The sequence below is a fragment of the Pseudomyrmex gracilis genome, unplaced genomic scaffold (assembly GCF_002006095.1).
Source record: "Pseudomyrmex gracilis isolate BER0280 unplaced genomic scaffold, ASM200609v1 scaffold_22, whole genome shotgun sequence".
Lineage (NCBI taxonomy): Eukaryota > Metazoa > Arthropoda > Insecta > Hymenoptera > Formicidae > Pseudomyrmex > Pseudomyrmex gracilis.
In genome coordinates this window covers 136,545-156,299 of record NW_018020606.1, presented here as the reverse complement: position 1 = coordinate 156,299, position 19,755 = coordinate 136,545, and the positions used below count along the sequence as shown (strand labels likewise).

At 42.6% G+C, this 19,755-nt stretch overlaps 2 protein-coding genes across 3 annotated transcripts in view; both read right to left on the bottom strand.

Moving 5' to 3' along the window:
- LOC109851876 overlaps positions 1-19,729 on the bottom strand; it is a 31,754-nt gene extending 12,025 nt beyond the window's left edge. Inside the window, exons 1-7 of one of the 2 annotated variants that reach the window (XM_020422405.1) lie at positions 19,633-19,729; positions 16,920-17,408; positions 16,439-16,744; positions 15,788-16,207; positions 14,122-14,478; positions 13,556-14,025; positions 12,128-12,360 (exon numbers count right to left, since the gene is read on the bottom strand). In XM_020422405.1, coding sequence (XP_020277994.1) covers positions 12,128-12,360; positions 13,556-14,025; positions 14,122-14,478; positions 15,788-16,207; positions 16,439-16,744; positions 16,920-17,309 — 2,176 coding nt within the window. In that variant the 5' untranslated portion in view covers positions 17,310-17,408; positions 19,633-19,729. The remainder of the gene's footprint in view (positions 1-12,127; positions 12,361-13,555; positions 14,026-14,121; positions 14,479-15,787; positions 16,208-16,438; positions 16,745-16,919; positions 17,409-19,632) is intronic. The other variant, XM_020422406.1, reaches the window with a different exon arrangement.
- LOC109851961 (homeobox protein B-H1-like) overlaps positions 18,123-19,755 on the bottom strand; it is a 27,023-nt gene continuing 25,390 nt past the window's right edge. The window contains exon 4 of the mRNA XM_020422612.1: positions 18,123-18,131. Coding sequence (XP_020278201.1) covers positions 18,123-18,131 — 9 coding nt within the window. The remainder of the gene's footprint in view (positions 18,132-19,755) is intronic.

Sequence of the window (19,755 nt, the reverse complement as noted above, 5' to 3'; positions counted from 1 at the left end):
AAAAAAAAAAAAAAAAAAAACGATATTAAATCGTCAGATAAATTATCAAAATATCGCGATAAAGTAATGTCGATACTGGCGGGTATCGCACAAGAACAACAATTTAAATTGTCTCTTGACTTGAGACAATCCCACGCGTGCAAACGCAAAGAATGGTATTTTTTTTTTCTCTCTTTCTTAGGACGCGCAATTTGTTCGTGTGCTACGTTCGGCTTTGGAAAATGCGCGCCGTATATACGACTCGATTTGTTCATATATAAAGAAAAAAGCGCGGAGGAGACCAAAGCAAACGCGCTCGGGCGCGTACTAAAAAGGGAGAGACGCGCCCGCGGCGGCGGATTCGCTGCGGGCTGACATTTTTGTATTTATGTATTTATGAGATTTACGCTCTCTCTTGCCGCTGCAAGCCAGTTCCAGCGAGAATGATTAAAAACAAACACGCGCCGCGATTCTTCGCGATCTCCCGTGGTCGACGCGCACTCGCGAACAAAAAAAAAAAAAAAAAAAAAAAAGAACGATCGATATGTTGTTGAGGATGCCGGTAATACGTGCCGCAAATTCACCGTAATACCGCGGCGTTCCCGCAGTTTAATGAAAAAGATACAAAACTCTCTCCGGAGGTAGGTACACGCGCGCGCGCGCGGCATGTCAAAAAATCGCGCGCGTTGAAACACACACACCGACGCAAAAAAAAGAAAAAGAAACAAAAACAAAACAAAAAAAAAAAGAATACTTCTCGCTCTGCCAACAATAATTTCCTTATTTTCCTTGGACTTTGTTGCAAATTATTCGATCGGTCAGTATGCGCGCCGATTGTTTATTGAAAATATCAAACAACATTCGAATTGCGATTTTCTTGAAAAACACGAAGTGAAAATAAATCTGAAACGAGGCGAGTTAAACACATCACATATCAATCTGAAACATACATATGTCGTTATAAACGTGGAAATGTACGCGCATAAATTAATGAAAACGGTTTGTGTAATTGGCAATTACCGATTCGATATATCATCGGGGAATATCATCGAATAAATAATGTGCAAACAAGTATCTTTGTATCTAGCGAGCGATTTGTGATGCGATCCAGGGGGGCGCCCCTTCTTTGACGAGCCACCTGCGCGATTATCGCCAGCAGGGAATGAGCCGTGTAAATATGGGAGCCGCTTGTAACGTTTGTAAGTGGCGCATGAACTGTGCGCCTCTGGATCGTGGTCTACTTGTGTAAATAACATCTGTCAATCGTGATGAAGATGAGCGCGAGAGCAACGGGGGGGGGGGGGGTGTTTTCGTCGTTGATGACGAAACGGTCGAATCCCGCAACCCCCGCCCGTTCACCCACTTGCCGCCGCGACCCTTTCACAAACGTCTCGTCGACACAATTAAATTACGGTAATTAGCTCACATCGCGGTGTGTCGAAAGATAGATACATCGCCTCGGTTTACGAGAATCACCCGAATCACCCGCAATATCGGTTTGTATACAACGACGCGAGTTTTTGTCTTAGTTTTTGTTAAGAACAAGAAACTCGAGATGATGTTCCGCCTCACAGATGACAAAAATTTTATACAATAATACAAAATCGTATTGCACGCAGGTGACTCGCGCAAGGACTAATGACTGAAGAAACAAATTTGAATATCGACGTCATTTGCAAAATTTAATTTGTTTCGAACAGAAATGAAAAACAAACGATATTGCCATCGTCGAAAGCAATATGAGATTTACTTGTGCTTTGTTGTCTCGCGGTGTGTTCCCCTTAGTTATTTCATCGCTCCAATTGTGCGAATAAGCCCTTTGCCCTGTTGTGCAATTACGCGAAACGGACAATAAACCGCGTAGAGAATTGGAAGAGTGAGAGACAAGAAGAGAGAGAGAGAGAGAACAAGTCGATAACGCTAAGTAGCGTTAATTTCGGTGGTGAAGGTGCGCGGCGAATACATGTATATATACATATATATGTATATATATCGCTACGCGATGGAGAAGCTACTCGCCGCGGCTCAGGCTACATTAGCCGCGCCGTGTGTATCCACACGTGGATAATCCGACGTATTTGCGGAGCGGAAACGCGCCGAATTCGAGCGAGAACCGGCGCCCTCCACTCCCGCACACAAGACACACACACACACAGAGAGAGAGAGAGAGAGAGAAGTTAGAGCGAGAGAGAAAGAGAGCTCGCGATAAAGCCGGTATAGCAGAGGCATTAATTGGGATTAAGTAAATCAAGACGCTAATTAGCTCGTGCCAGGTGCGCACGCGGGTTTCCACCTCTCTGTTCGTCCTCCTGCGTTCGTTCTCCATTACCACCCTCTCGCGTTCTCCGCCCTCTTCCGGTCCACAAGCCGTTTCTGTATCCAACCACTGTCGCTGACCAGCACGACGAACCGATCTCCCAGGGCATTTAATTTTCCCAGCAATTTGCTGTGACACTATGACTCCGCGATTACGGCGCGTGCGATCCAGAAGAGCACAAAAATCAAACCCCCTCCACCCCTCCCGTCGTTTATTCGCGCGTTATTGAGCAACGGCGTTTTTTTCCGCGCGTGTCCTGCCGTACTACGTTGCGAACGGGATGTGAGAGGCTACAATAGCGATTATAAAATCGAGGAAACTGTGGACCCCCGAAGACGCGCGCGCGTTCGACAAAATTCGCCGTTAGGTTTCTCGCGCGAACGAGATTTTCATCAGTTTTCACACTCTAATGTGCTCATCACACCGCAATGTTTTGAAACTGATTTTTCAATATTTTTGTTGAATATTTTCGTCAAACGTTTCTTTTGGGGAAAAAAAAATAAATAATAATAATAATAAAATGCTTTCATGCACCAGCTACATCAGAATATTGAAACAAACCTATCGAGAAATTATTCGGTTTCGATATAAGTTTATTTAGCGAGGTAAATAAATTTGACGTTTTGGCTGAAACCGTTTTCTATTCGAAAAAACGTATTCACTTTGCCTGACGGGGAACGTATTGCAATCAAATTACCCTCACCAATCCTGAAAAAAACTTACACACGGGTGACACACGCGTACAACGAAACGCAACGAGCGCAATGATGTGTCGATCTCTGTGTGCATCTCCTCTCTCTTTTGTGACAGATTATAATTTACAAATTATCTTATAAATATGTGCGCGCATTATTGAAGAAAAGAAATTAAGAAATGAAAGAAGCCCGACGAATTATGAAAAGATTTAGACGAAGAAGAGTCATAAAAAATTTATGATCGGAGAGATCGTCGATATTTTCAACAAACGTGGATTATAAGTTCGCAAATCAGCGAACAAATAAATCCAACATTGCCTATTTATTTCCTCGTGGAAAGAGAACACGAGCGGAAGAGAGCTGAAGAGGAGAGAGGTTCGGAGGGGGGAAGAAAGAGGGAATCACAGGGAGAAAGAGAGACAGAGACGGAAGATGGAAGAGTGAGAAGGATGAGAGGATTCCTGAGCGGAAACGCGGCGGAGAACACGCGGTAAGTCCACGCGCAGGGGCTTGGTAATATCGCGAAAAGTGTTTGCTTAGCTTGTCTCGACCGACGTTGGAAGCATTAAACCGCGAGCGTTCTTTCGTTCTTCTCGAGAGACGATCCCGGGAGCGAAAGAGCTCTCTCCTTTTCTCTTCTCTCCTCCCGCGCTGTGTATACTTTTCCACCGTTCTCGATTATTTCCGGCGGAGAGTCCCCGGGCCCTACGCGCGAATTCCCATTTTCCCGATTAGAAAGTGGTCATTGGAAAATGGCGGACGATGGTCAATTATACATAAAAACAAATCAAAAAAAAAAAAAAAAAAGAAAAAAAAAACGCGCCTTCGACAATCATTTCGGAATCACAATATCATTGTGTATACGAGACAATATTATTACAATATTATTATGTAATTACATAAAATATAATATGATATAAACAGAGAGTATGTAATTCTTTTAGTAATTCATACTTCGTAAATTTTTTCTTCATTTACAAAAAAATATAATTTTTATTATATTAATTTTTTGTTACTTTTACGATAATTTACGTCGAAGATATTTTTAGACGCAAGAGCGTTTAAGAGTATTTCTCTCTCTCTCTCTCTCAAAGTTCAGCTTCTCTCGGAATACTTCATCTCCATTGTACACCACATTGTTTGATTGCTATTGCAACCGTGCGTCTAACGACAATCTCGACGATATTCGCTGATCGCGACGATGTTGCGGAAGGGGGTCGTACACGACGACGGGGCGGAAAGCGCGACGGCGGGGGGGCTGCTTCTGTTAGCTTTGGTTTGAAACGACGGCCTCCTGGGAAATGTGCGTAATCGCCGAGTCCCCATTCTGGACCGGAACGGCAACGACGGATTCTCGCCGACGAGAAATCGCGCGCGCTTGTTTATGGACGCCTCACGAAAATTCGCGACTCGAACGGCCAACGGCCGTCGAAAGACCCGCACAATCCAAACGGAACGAAACATTCATCATCTTGTTCGTCGCATCACTTTGGTAAATCTTTATGCGAACCGTGACGATATTTAATTATACCAGTGTACTACCCGGAGACAACGAGCTGAATTTTTCTCCCGATCGAAAAGACTTCTTCTATTTCCGTCATGCGCGCGCGCAAAAAAAAAGAATCAGCTGTTAGAGTCGAGACTTTTACGGCTGATTATTTTTCAGTGGCAATCAAACGATTGCCTCTCGCTGTCGTTCACGCTTCTCGAAAAGAGTCAAGCTTACAAAACGGATATCGCTTCGATTTTCGTTGCGAGGATGAAAAATCGAAATTTCGCTGACACGAAATGTGTGGCAAAAGATGGGATCCTCGCAACGATAGAAACGACGAGAGAGAGAGCGTCCTGTGCGCGCGCGATAGATATGGAGCAGGGTGGCCCTTTCCCCCGGTGGAAGAAGAGAGCATGGGAAGAGAACGAAGAAGAGGGCCGGGAGAGAGCGAACGATCTCGTGGCCCCGGAATAAAGTGGAATTCAGCGCGGGCTGAATTATAAACGATATTATGCAAACACACAGCGCCGCGGAGTGGAGAGGAAACGCGCGTACTCTCTTCGTGTGCCGCGAGAGTTAATTTGATGAAAAACATCAGAGGCCAGGCCAGAGGCGCGGGCGAGAGACTGCCTCCGAGAGAGAGAGAAAGAGAGAACGTTAGAGAAAATGAGAGAAGAAAACGAGAGAAAGAAAATGAGAGAGAGAGAGAGAGAAAGAGAGAGAGAAAAGAAGGAAGAGACCGGCAAAAGACGCATCTCGCGGCGAAAGATCTGTTCTTCAGGAAGGCGAGAGTGCTTCTCTCTCTCCTCTCATCATCCAAGCCGACTCTCGAAAGATATTTCTTTTCTTCTCTTTTCTTTATTCGTCTTCTACCGGTGCTCTCGCGTACGCTCCCGCCACGCGTTTAACGTCTCATTTGGAGTCCGACAAACACTTCGACGCCCATCATGTATAAACGGTACTTCACTTTTTACCACGTACAAAAGTCTCTTAGTTTTTTTTTTTTTTTTTTTTTTCAATGCAATCATATTTCTTTGAACGTATTCGACCGAAAACTATAACTCGCGCGATAATTTTGCGAGATAATCTCGTAAGATTTTTTTTTACGCTACGCAGTAGTTTCGTTACGTGTGTCATTGCGAGTCTTGTCACTCCGCAACTGTGGCGTGACACAGAACGACGGTAAAATCCGCGGTGCATCCCCTTAAATTGTGCGGAAATGATATTATACGACGATCGTGTAAATCGCGAAGTGTTATTGCTCGCGATAACACTTTTTAACGTGCCGTTATGCACGCGACCGCGGTTCCGCCGAATTTCGTCCCGCGAATATTTCTCTATTCGTGTACAGAGAAAAAACAAGTATAGAAGAACAACGAGAGTATTTAAAAAATCAAATTAATCGTGTAAATTACTTAAGTTTCTTTTTAATACAAATGATCTGTACTGTTTTATTTATTTATTTTTTTTTCGTATTTCGAAAGATTGTCCTCTCTCAAAAGCTACACTTTTCAATATTCTTCGCTCTCTCGCGATTCTCAATTTCTTTTCATTTCCAATCACGCATTGTTTTGCGCATCTGTTTCGCGCGACAGCGGAATTTCGAATTCTCTCTCTCTCTCTCTCTCTTATCCCACACGCCGCTCTGCGCAAATTATTATGTTTAACCTCTTCTCTATTAACGCTTGAGGGAATTATAATCTCCCGCTGAATAAATGACGGTTCCGATTGTGAAAAATTAATTATCGCCATCCGTCTAACGCGGGGCGCTTTATACAGATGGCGATCAGGTTCGAAAGCTAATGAATTTCCTTGCGTATTTCTAGCGCGAAACGGGGACGCGCGCGATCAGGAACACATCTTTCTACACGCTCGTGTGAAGGATCCTTCGGGCGCAGGTGCGGGTACGCGATAACACCGCCAATCTGCGCTCGTCGGGGGCGGGTTCTCGGCCGTTCCAAGTGGGTTGAACCAACCCTACGCGACGCACCGCGTAGGTAGGTGGTAGAACCCCGGCTCGAAAAAGCAGAGCTGCGTCTACGCGCGCAGCTGATAACAGTGCGATGGTGCGACGCCTGCCTGGCTGGTCTGCCGGCGTTCAAATCACGAACAGCCGCGAAATCGTTCGAGCGCGCGAACTACACGGTTACACTCGGGGCGATAATTGAATTACGATCGAACAAAACGAATCGGATAAATCGCGATCAGATCGCGAACAGATTCCGTCACCCCGATTGATGGGGATCGTCGCGGCGCGTTGAGACCGCCGATCGGCTTCGCTCGCTCGAGATTTCAACGAAAATCTAATCGCGATATATCATCTCGAGAATCACCTCGGCAATCGTTAATTAATCTCGTTTTTCGAAAAAAGGTCATCACGTCGCGACGCGTTTTGCAGAAGATTCGGTGTAAATCAAAATTGAAATTGAAGAAGACTACACAGAGTGCTCGATAAAAAAAAAACAAAAAAAACAAAAAAAACATGAGAAAAGTATGTTGAAACGTCAATTTTCGTTTGTGCCACCGCAGAGGGAAGGAGAACGAAACAACAATGAAGGCGCAATCGTCGTCGAGTGACTTTGACCGTCACTTCGCGCGCTTTTCAGCAACGACAGAGCCATCGGCATTGTTTCCTCGTTCGGAAACGCGCTTTTAATTATTCGCAAATTACACACACACACACACATGCAGTAACATCCTATATATGTATATTATGTGTAATCCGACGTGTTGAGCGAGTGTCACAAAAAAAAATTCAAGAAAATTCTTTGCTCACCCCGAAGTGTCGCGTCGCGAATTTTTCAAGAGCGATCTCGACGATGTACGGTTTGTACAGAGCTTGGTTCGGCAGCGGTGTCCCGAGCACCGGCTATCCCTGTCTCGAGGACACATTCTCGCCGCCCGACACGGTGGTGCGAGTCGGCAACGAGGGCGAGCATCAGTTCGTCGCGCACAAAGGCGTGCTCGCGGCTCACAGCGGATATCTGAAAGCCTTGCTGGCGAATGCGACAACGACGACGACGACGACGTCGTCGTCGACGATGGCTAATTCACCCTATGACCCTTCTTGCGCTACCATCTCTGTCACAACGACGAACGGACAATCGCCGCGACCGGTCACCTCCGTGCTGGTCTCGTCCATCGGTAAATATGAGTCGTTCGACTCGAGAGATTGCTATAGTCATAGCAATTTTTTTCGGAGAGATTTTTAAATTACATTTTATACGCATTTTATACAAATTTGATTAAAAATTGTTGTATTATAAAACAAGATTCGCGCGCAAAAAAAAAAAAAAAACAAGTTCGCGCCTGCATAACGGATAACTGTGCCAAAATTAGATCAATTTTTTTTTTCTACAAAAAAAAATCCATCATTTAACGAACACTGTGGTGTAAAATGTAATCAATCGGTGTCTATTTATATTACGATGTTAAATGAGTAGTTAAAGCATTTAATTGACACGTACGATGAAAAAAATTTAGATTTTTCTTAAAAAAAAAAAAGAAAAAAAAGAAACGTTTCCTCGGAATATTTTTCGAATGATAACAATCAAATATCCGAAATGTTCGGCGAATAACAATCAACTAAAACCGAATATTTAACGAATTTTTATCATACAATATGTGTCCCTGCTACCTTCAATCTATCATTGGGATTTTCCAATAATTATCCGACTCAATCCAATTCAATTCAATAATTGGACCGCTTGCTTCACAAGCGGTGTAAAGTCTGCAGTTTTCAAAAATAAACGTTTCAATTCGTGTTGCAATCGCGCAGTTTCTTTACTTATCAAAATAATCCGAGTTGTGTGTGTGTGTGTGCGCGTGTGTATCTGTGATTGCGCACTTAACATCAAATGACTTCGAAATCAATTGTGACGTATTTGGATTCATTTCTTGCGATTGAGTCTCGACTTTAAAAGACAAAAAGCGCGGATTTATATATTTTAGAAAACAAAAATTGCGCGCACCAAAACGATATTGATTTCTCTCCACGCACCCAACTCTAAGTTTTTTCTCAAAATCAAGGTACAATATTTTCCAAAAGTTTTTACGTGCGAAAAAAAAAACAAATTGATCTCCTCTTTGGTTTCCTTATAAAACAAAATTCAAAGAAAAACACATCGACCCGTCAAACAACACATTCGATGAATCCGCTTTCACCCTCTCTCCCTCCGATCTGATATCAGGTGGAGAAGCGTTCGCGCCGCTACTCAACTACATGTACACCGGTCGGCTGGAGGTGACATTGGACAACGTTTACAGCGTGTTGCTGGCGACGCATTTGCTGCACATGCCGGGCGCGCTCGAGCAGTGCAGAGCCGCCCTATTGAGACTGCGGGCGCCTCCGCCTCTGCCTACGCCACCGTTACCGCCGCCGGTGCCGACGTCCGTGTCAACAACAACGGGATCATCACCGGGAAGCGTCGGGAACATACTACGACCCATACCGAACAGATTGGTGGTCGGACCGCCTCTGTGCTGGCCCCCGACGACACCGCTCGCGTATCCACCGACCGCGCCGGCACCGACCATGTCGCATCTGCCGCCGTCGATGCAACCGCTGATGCAACCGACCGTACCGCCCGGCATCAACGTTGTCTCGACGAGAGAGAAGCAGGAGCAGTGCGCGCATTTTAGGTTTGCAATATTTGCGAAATCTTCATATATATAATTTAAAACAAGTGCGCGATTAAAATAAACAATTCTATATATAATTCAAGGTAGTTTTCAAAAAAAAAAATACTCAAAAAGAAATAATTTTTGTAGCTATTTCACACAACAGATAAAAATATCTCAGGAAAATGTGTTTTTTTTTCTTTTTTCAGCTCTGAGATATCGAGGTCACCTCAGTCCTCGCCGCCTCCGCAACACAAACGTCGACGACCGAGCGCCAGCAGATCGAGAACACCGGAGATCGTGTCCGGCGTTTCGACGCTGCCGTTCGTGGCCGCGGCCGCGGCCGCGTTCACCGCGTTCGCCGTCACGAACAGCGCGAAGAGTTCCACGACGAAGACGTCGTCGCCGACGCGCTCGATCTCGCCCGCTCTGTCCTCCGTGTCGCGAACTCGCTCGCCTGTACACCATCACAACAACAGCAAAAAATCGACGGATCACGAGATCGCTCCGCGATCGGAACGAAAAGCCGACGATCGCTCCGCGAGATCGTGCAACGATCAGCAACGCAAATCGCGCACCGCCGCGGCGTCTCCGACGAGCGACGATGGACCGAGTCGCGGCAACAGCAGCACCAATAACGACAACAACAACGAGGACACCGCGATATCGGAACACGATCGAGCGGCACGTTTGTCTCGCCGTCGAGCACGGAATTCGAACGCGAAGGAGACCTCTTCCTCGAGCGCCGTCTTCTCCGTGGTCTACGACATCGCGTGCTGCGACGGACCGGTGCGTTTTCATCGTGTGCTGAACGAGAATTACTCGTCGGCACCGACTCGTCAGCAGAGGAATTGCCAACTGCCGCCGGAGAGCGAGGATCCGCCTACCGAGAACGACGAGAACGGCGGACCGGCAACGAGAGGGAACCTCACGCGCAGTCCTAGCAACGATTCGAGCAACGACGGTAGCAACAGCAACAGCAGCGGCTGCTACACCTGCGGTTACTGCAAGCACACCTTCAAGTCGCAATACTGCTACAGGAAACACGCGAAACGTCACCTGCTGCCGACGCGAATCAACGAGGTGGCCGGTGGTGGTGGCGCGAATCACGGACCGAGACAAGACACTTCGGCGCGCGGAAACAGACGAGAGGTCAGACTGCTTGATCTGAACGTGCAGTATTATCCGTGCAAGATCTGCGGATGCAAGTTTCCGAGCTACTACTTCGTGCACAAGCACCGAAAGATGTGCCACGCGAACGACGAGGAGAGACAGAGCGTAGGAGACGCGACGACGAACGCGTCGAGTCGCGACGCGGACGCCTCATCCACTCAAGATGCCCCGTGAAAAATCGGAAGACGATTCCCTCCTCTCCCTAACCCTTATCGAAATCTCTATGAACAAGCAAGTGTTGTCGAAGTTCTGTGCTTTGGTAATTTGATTATTTTTCAAGTGGCTTATTCTACGTTTTTTTTTTTCCCCCCATATCGCGAGATAATTAGATTTCTGTGAAACATGTATTAAAAAAAAAGGCGCGTTATATGTATAATTTAATATAAACCACGAAGTTACACTTTAATAAGTATAGTAATTTTAATGTAATAATCGCTTCAAATATGTTAACCGAATTTGTAAGCCCATAATTATGTAATTATAATCGCAATAAAACATTCACGATCTTGCGTGAAAATAAATGAAAATAAATGTTATATGAACGGTTTAACGTGTGCAAAACAACAACCACAGGATATCGAATATATCGCTCGAATTTCCGTGTTGCCTAAGCCGCTTGTAAAATAATCAGAGCGTGTATAAGATTTAAAAAAAAAAAAAAAAATGAAATGACACTTTGCCCTAAATGCGTGATTCTATTCGTTTTTAGATTATTCCTTGATTTCTTCTCGATGTGAATGTATATTTATGGAAAATAGAAACGAACTCTCTCTTTCTCATTAAAAGAAAGAAAACTAACAATTCCAGATATGGAAATGTTTGCGCGAATATTTAATTCTAGATAAACTAGATCTCTGCAATCACTCACACATACACACACGCGCCAGACTGTTGCAGAAAATGAACGTCATGCTTAAATCCAGAATTTAAAAGAATCCACACATTCTTACATTACCTCAGAAATGTATAAACTGTTAGCTCTTAGACAACAAGAGAATTTTTCTTTTTTTTTAACGATCCTAATTGTAATCGCGTTTCTCTTCTTACGTGTATATTTCTTTGACGTTATATATAAATATATCAATGTTATACACACACACGCGCACACACACACACAAACACACAGCCGAGAGTGTTTTGCATGCTGGTACACATTTGTTTCACGTACCAATACACGTTGTATAAAAACCGATAAAAATTTACGATTTACGTGGTCAAGAAAATGTTGTCGATTACGTTCATGTAATATTTAAAGCGCAAGAATTCTGTAACAAATAAAAGAAATGCTAATTTCTCTCCTTAAAAAATCATCAAGAAAAAACCGATATATATGTAGATATATCAAAGACCATTCCTCAAAAATTTATGTTCGCGAAACGTAACTAAATATGAAATATATACATATATATGTATATATGTATTTCCTCATATACATGTATGTATATGAGGGATTATTAAATATATCGTACACATCATGCCGTTTGTGTCCGTGACGTAAAAGCAAATATAACGAAATTAATAAATTAGTGGTACTTTTCCGGAAATACATCCATAATGAATTAAATATGATAATTGAGTGATTACTTCCCGTTATCTGTACATTAAATTAACCCTTCGAGTAATACGAGATAATAATTTCGATAAACCGCGACTCGATATTCGAATGTATTTAAATTTTTCTTTTAAATTCGCTTAATTGTCAACGCGTTACTTCTAAAACACCACGCAGATGTAATTTGCAAATTTTACGATCGCGCGCGGTGTGTGAGTTTAACTTTCCAAAATCCAAAATTCCACTTTCGAATTAACAGCAAAAAAAAAACGAAGATATAAGAGAATAAATTTGTTTACCGATTACGTCGATCGTAGGCGCCTCCTCGTCGCTGGTTTCCATAGGTATGTGATTCTCCTTTTTCTTGTCTTTTATCCTGCCGCTAGCTGCCACGTTAGCACCACTCCCCGTGTCCCTGCTACCGGGTTTCTTCTTGCTGGATTCCTTGAAGTCCGATTGGATTGTCGAGACGTTCGTCGCGTTAACATTCACCGCGGACGAGGACGACGATGACGCACCTTTTCCTTCCATTCTGTACAAACATTTTAAAGAAAACAAAAATGTACAATCATATACAAATATTTAGTTACACAAATCTAAAAAGTTGTATAAAAACACGAGTGTAAATTTTGCACAACTGCTATGTAAAAATGCAATCTGTTTGAACTTTGTGTCGCACCGTCGCGTATTCTGTTCGAAAAAAATAAAATATGATATTTTATGATAAAAAAAGAACAAAACAAAAAATGCTGTGTCGATTGCGCGTGCACGCCTTAAGAAACGGGTGAAAATTTCGTCGTTTTCATCGGACGGGATCACATTTCCAACGATCGAGTCAATTACGGTGATGAGAGCCTACGTAAACATAATCCACTAACCGGTAACCATTGATTAGCATTACAATCTGCTAATAATTGATCTACCCCCACTCTTCTCGAGCTGCCACCGCTGCAGCACCCACCCTCGCTCCATCTCGTCAACCCCCTGGCGTATTCCCGTCATCCCCGAACCGACTATCTCTCTGTTCGGCAATTCGCGGCTTTTCGTTTCAAAAACCCCCCACGTGATTATCATCGATAATCGAAACTTATCTCTGTTGGTACAGAGTGTTGTGAAAAAAAAAAAAAAAAAATAGATCACGTTAAATCTTTCTTTTGCGCGCGGTTTTGTAATATTTGCGCGACGCCGAGCGACGTATTGTAATCGTTAAATGGATATTCGCGGGTCGTCTCTTCCACCGTGAACAATATTGAGATTGGTTCGTTGGAGTGGGGTGTGTTTGCGAAATGAATATCTTCCGGCCGATGGATACGGTTCATTCAATCAGTCCGCGTATACGCTTTTATATAGATCAGAATCGGAACCAATTGGTACGTACGTGCGTTTCTCGTAAAATGAGCCGCGCCAACTCTTTTATTTCTTACCCGCGCATCGAAAATATATGATCAATATCGGTTTTAAAAATAAGCGAAGAATGTAATATTCGCGTGACAGCCGAGCCGGCGTAAATTCCATACATTAAACAGTTCAGTTCTGTAAACTTAAACGCCGTTTCGATTATTTGAACATAAAATGATCTATGAATTGTTATAATAATTTACACTATTATAATGTTACATGTTAAATACAATATCGCGATATTAATTGAAAAACAGGAGTATTATATGGAGTATATGTTATTGTTTGATAAAAATGCAAAAATAAATAAACACCACATTGACACGTACATTACTTTGACGTCCTTTCCCGACGACGTCTCCGATTGCGATTCCTCTTTCGTATCTATTTTCGTGAGATGAGATTCCTTCGAATCCTTGTTCTCCTTGATCTCTTTGCTTGTCTCTTTGGAATCCTTCGCGCTGGACGTCGTAGGTGTCGCCGAGACACTCGTCGAAGTAGTGTTCAGAACAGATGTCGTTGTCGTTGTCGTTGTCGTTGATGCTGTTATGGAATCCGCCGTTACATTAACGCCAGACGATATCGAGCTCACAGGTGTTGTCGTCGTCGATACTACTGAAGAAATGCTCGTCGACGATGCGCTCGATGTCACGGTGGTGCTCGTTGTTGATGTAGACGCGGTCGACGCCGTATTCTGAGGATTCTCCTGAGTTTTCTGTTGTTGTTCTCGCTGCAATCGTGTTGTTACTCCTGTCGTTAAAATATCTATAGGTCCAATAGCCGAGCTAGTATTATTTACCTGAAACAATTGCAAGAAACGGTTATTTACATTTCGTATAAAAGAAATACACATCATTAAGGAATAATATTAATAATATTGTATAATCGTATTTACTTTATTATTTGGATTATTTCGAGAGCTACGTGTACGTTGACGTGATTTTCGTAGAAGCTGTTTATAATTTTCTGCTTTCTTGGTGAGGTAGTAGTGATGTACACAATCTGGAACGGACTTATGTTCTATCGATTGAGCTATCACTCCGTAGTTTTTAGGATGCTGAAGATATTTTTCTTTGAACAATTCGTGCTCCACGGAGCTCCACACGTTTATCAATTTACGTTCCCTGTGCAGCGCCTCCAATTCCTCCGGTTGAAGCAAACCGTTTCGATTTTGGAACGCGATCCTCCGCTGCCTCGCGTCCAACAACAGAGGCGGTATGACTGCGTATGAACGCATCTTCTTATCTTCCATCTATCAAAAAACAATTATATAATTTTTATACAGTTTATCCGTATTTAGTTTACGTACTTTATGTTTGTTAAATGCAAATTTGGCATTATTTTCATATCAATTACAAAGTTTTTTTTTACAACATGAAGTAGTTTTCAATATTTTTTAAGAAGTTTTGATTTTTCTTTAATTCAATATTAAAACAATGTCTTACCATAAAATGTTGCTAAAATATATAAATATAGACAATACCCCATTATTCTCACCAGTGATTTTCAATTTATCAATATAAATTTTTATATTTTTATAAATAATACATAGAACACGATCTATAATTCATATAACGTAGGCACGTTATTGCCTAACCTAACCTGATTTACTTAACCTGATTTACCTAACCTGATTTCAATGGCATTTTATTAATCTTATTATGTTTTTTTTAGAAAATAAATAAAGATAAACTTTCATAAAAAAATTATCTTTGTAAGAAAATCTCATATGTTCATGTTACGACAACACAAATGAATCAAAACAAAAAATATAGACTAAAGTCAATAATGATTTTTCAAAAAGATAGCAAGTAAAATCTTAATTACAACAAAGCTGAAAAGTTAGACCTAATCTGATATCATCAATTTTTAAGAAACATTATATTAAAAAATACTTTTTTATTCGTTATTGTAAAATCAATTAAAACTTTATTATTCTCCGCATCTTTTCTATTAACCAATGATAACTTTCAATCATCTCTGTTTATATATATATATCACATTACAGTTTGTAGTTCTTTTCCTAGTCTGTACACAGTAAAGAACCAAGAGAGAAAGCAAATGTCTAAAGATAGAAATTGTCAGTTATCATTATCCTTTAGTTACAAACACAAAGTGACTGATTCCTTTTTATTTATTTACTTGATGGAACAATGCTTTCACAAAGTTACTTTAGAAACACCTAAAAGAAAAAAAATCAAGTAAAATGCTAAAAGTTTGTGTTCGATTGTAAGAATAAAATTAATCAAAATTCCTAAACAGAATACATTGATTTGTGCACATCAAAACAAAAGCGTGTTTTAATGAAACAAATTTCTAAAGATCTTTTTTTCTCACTGTCGTTTTACTTTATCTGTTGGCAAAATCATCGTAAAAAACTACTAATTAAACGCTAATGTATTAACGTGCCATTCTTTTTATTTCACCTTACATCCTACTTTTTATCCTCACTGTAACCTCACTTCTACTTTTCTCCTTTCGCAACCATGTCTGTCTCAATTATCAATCGCTTCGAAACTTCTGTCTTATTTCATGTAGAGTTACGCAAACATAATCTATACCTCTTGTTCTTGTAAGCCGTCCATTATCTCCTCAAGATCGGCTTCGCTCTTGATACGAGCACCAACTCTATTGAAACGCTCCTTGTCCTCCCTCTGTTTTCGCAACTCGGGGAACACCTTTTCGAAGAACTCGCGATTCTTCGTCTCCTTCGATTTCCTTTTCTGCGTCGCCTCCAAACGTTCCACCTTGCGATGCCATTCCTGAACCAAAATGGCGTACGTTTGCGACTGTTGCGAATGAAGGGCAGCACGTTCGGCATGTTCCCTTCGAAGTTTCAATATAAGCTTAGCTCGTATGCAGGTCTGGTGTCGCGTGCGATTATCCTGATATACATTCGTATCCGATGGTTGATTATACAAAGGTAGTTCTACTTTGGGGCCCAGTCTTTCCAAAAGTTTATGAGCATCTTCTGCCCTTCGCTGCAAAACAAGAGAGTGAAAATACAATTATATCCTTGTTTTGGCCGTTATTTATAATCTAGTTTCTATACGCTTAAACTACTAATTTAATCAATAGTCTGGCAACAGAAACAGAATAGTTTATATTGGCACGGTAAAGACAAAAGACTCGCGTAAAATATGTAAACTTGGCTTCGAAAACAACTTTAGCGCTCGATAAAGTACTCGATTATACATATATATGTAATTTACCCTATTTTCAGCGTAAATCTTCTGCGCCAACGATTGATGCTTCGGTTGCGATTGTTCTTCGATATTTCGTTTGAGACCGCTCGCTTCCAAAGGCTTGTTCGCTGTTTCCTCCAGTTCTTTTAACCTTTTTCGCAAATTATTCAACTGACTCTCCCTCTTGGCGATTTCTCGATCTACCTTGCCGATTTGTTGCAGCAAATCGTCCTTGGTACTCCTAAACTGCGCATCTTCCTGCGGATTCGGTTCCGGAAGCGTTGGTGAGATGGCTTCTGTTTGCGGAGTGTACGCACCCACGGGAGGCTGCTCCTAGCAAACAATACGTCATATCATATCGCGCCTAGTTTGCTCGAATTGAATTTATTTTATTTTGTTATTTGTTTTTATTCAATGTACATGTGGTAAAAATGCATTCGATAACACACTGTCTCGTCATCGACTGTGTATGAAGATCCATCGGCTACATCATCAACGTTACACTCACCCTAGTGTCTATCCTAAGCGGCTGTTGTAGTTGCACGACATGTTGCTGTTGTTCCTGTTTGTTACCGCAGTGATCCGCGGGCGACAAGCTTTGACAGCGAGATTGCGGTTGCGACTGCAGCTGCCCCTGTTGATGAGGCTGACCCAAGCGAATCTTTTTGAAGGGCGGCGCTTCCTGCTGCAAAGTGGCCATATCGACGGCGGTACGACTGCAATACTGATCCGGTTGGACAGGCATAAGGCCCACTCGCGACGGATTCCTCGCTGCCGCCACCGCATGCTGCTGATAATCCGACGCAGCAGCAGTCGGCGACGGTATCGGCGTTACCGAGGACCCGACGGACGGCAGGAGAGATATCCTTGGCCGATCGCCTCTGCTGCCGGTACCCATGCCGCTGTATTCGACAGCGGTCACTACCCCGACACCGCCAACTCCGCCAACTTGAGAAAGAGGACTATTGCTCACGCTAATGGCGATCCTCTCATTCACCTGAAAAATGAGATAAAAAACACTACGGTCAAGACTCACTCCATTATCTTCGTTCTTCCTTCTTTTTTTTTTTTTTTTATTTTATCTCTTCTTTTATCGCTCTTTACTCTCTCGTCGTCTTGCTTGCTCTCTGTCCAGAAGTTCAATTTATCTCTCGCCCCGTTGTAACCTTCTCACCGCGAAACTATTTCAGGAAAATCGATGACCCGATTCAAGAAAGCACGCGGTACCGATAATACACTTGGCGACCACTGCTCTATCCCCCTAACACATTGCGTCTCCGTTCGCAATCATCTGCTTCAACTTTTTTCTTCCCCCCTTTTTTTATTCTACCGATTGTCACGCATTACGACACCCGTTCATTCGCTCGTCGAAGTTCGTGGCGAACGGTTCGCAAAGGTGGCGGGGTTCGTTCTCGCTTCGATTGTGTGTACGCGCAACCGTGTAATAACGATGTAGAAACCGCTCTATAAGCTACGACACACGCGCGCGGGACAGCTGGAAATAATCGCGACTCGAAAAAATATACACACAAGAAATAAACAAAATAGCGAGAGATGCGATTGTCCTTGTATGTGCACGTAGACGCGCGCGCGCGCGCGTGTATGTGTTAGCCCCGAGTAGGCGACTGTGTAACTTTCACCCGCCCACTCGCATCGCGCTGCGAGCTAAATATGATAATGTCCGTTAGAACATGTCTGTTATACCGTGGATTTAGCCTGACTTAAAACACATGAGAGAATCTTCATATAAAAATAAATATGACGAGAATAAAAGAAAAAAATTCCATAAGATATTATTGTTCTCCTGCAAGGTTTCGTTCGTAAATTTTTTAACATCTTGAAAAACGTTGCGTTATTATTAAACTAAGAAATACTATTTTAAATAAATAAAAACAAAAATTTATACGCACACTGTAAATAATGTGTTTATGTCTTAATACTCACAAACTGTTACCGCGTTAGAAAACGCAAAGTTATACGCGAGTAATTCTTTAATTTTATTTTTGCAATCGTTCCAATTTTCGATCTTCTCAAAAAAAATGCGCGCGCGTATGTTCATTGATGACGATACACGTTCCCAAGGCTATCGTAGAACATAAATTCAATTCCGTCCAACAAGAATATCGCATTTCAAATTAATCAATTCCGTGTTAACAATAACATACGCCGTACTTGAAACGCGTATTTTAAACGCGGAGCGTCAAACACGCGCGGATTGCATTGTTAAAAGAGAGGGGAAAAAAAGGAAGAGGACCGATAATCGGTGAAAGTCAAGGACAGGGCCGACCGATATAACGTGCGTGCACAGAGCAATGGCGTTGCGCGATGCGTGTCCCGATTATTTCGAAGTTCGGAGGCTACGAATTAATATTGATCTATCTCTGATGCGCTTCCCCGACGCGAATAAGCGCGTATCGACGGTGTTGTTCGTGACGTGTTTTTGTAAACCTCACGTTGCAATTACAAAATTATTATTTTCTTTTTGTTTTAATAATATAATATCTGTTTTTCAATTGGACTATTTTATCAGCAACGCGCGCACATGTAACACACAAACTCGGTCGAGCGAGCGAACAGATCGACGGTCATTTTATGAATCTAAACATAGTTTTTAACTAGATAAATAAGATACGATAGACAAAATGAGGTCGAGTAAAATTTTCCGTCAGATATCTCACTGTAACGTTCAATATCCCTTCCGACGAGAATGTTAAAAAAAGGATTACATATTTGGATCGGTTTCATTTCTTCTCAAAGAAATCAATTGCCAGTAGTATGGAAACCGGACAAAAATATCGCAGTTGGGATGTCCAAAAATAAAAAACTTCTTGAAAGTAAATGACAACTACACGTAGGTATAGATCGTCGTCTGTTTGCTCGACGTTCGGATCGGGTGACACACGAGCATCGAGCAAACCCTATTCTCCATCTTCTCCGAGTACGTATAAGATAATACTTTTCCAATGCATAATGCTACTATTTATTACTGCTTAATGGCGTAATAAGAAAAGAGAATCATTTCCGCTCCCGGGTGTGTTTGCATGACCGTGACCGTTCGATGAGCCGCGCTACGTCATATCGAAGACCGACGACGACGGAGATCTCGAGAAGGTGGAGAAGGAGAAGGTTTTGTGCGCGCGCGCGCGCGTGCGAGCACACGTATTTCGTACATTTGTGTATGTGTGTGTGTTTGTGTGTTCGCGCCCCATGGAAATACCTACGTTAGTGGTGCTGGCGCGATACGCGTCTCTTGCGGCGTAGGCAGTCCCGGTGAGTGGCGGTGGCGGTGTTTGGCTGGCGATGACGGTCGGCTGTTGGCTCGGAGGTGGTGCGGGCGCGGGTGC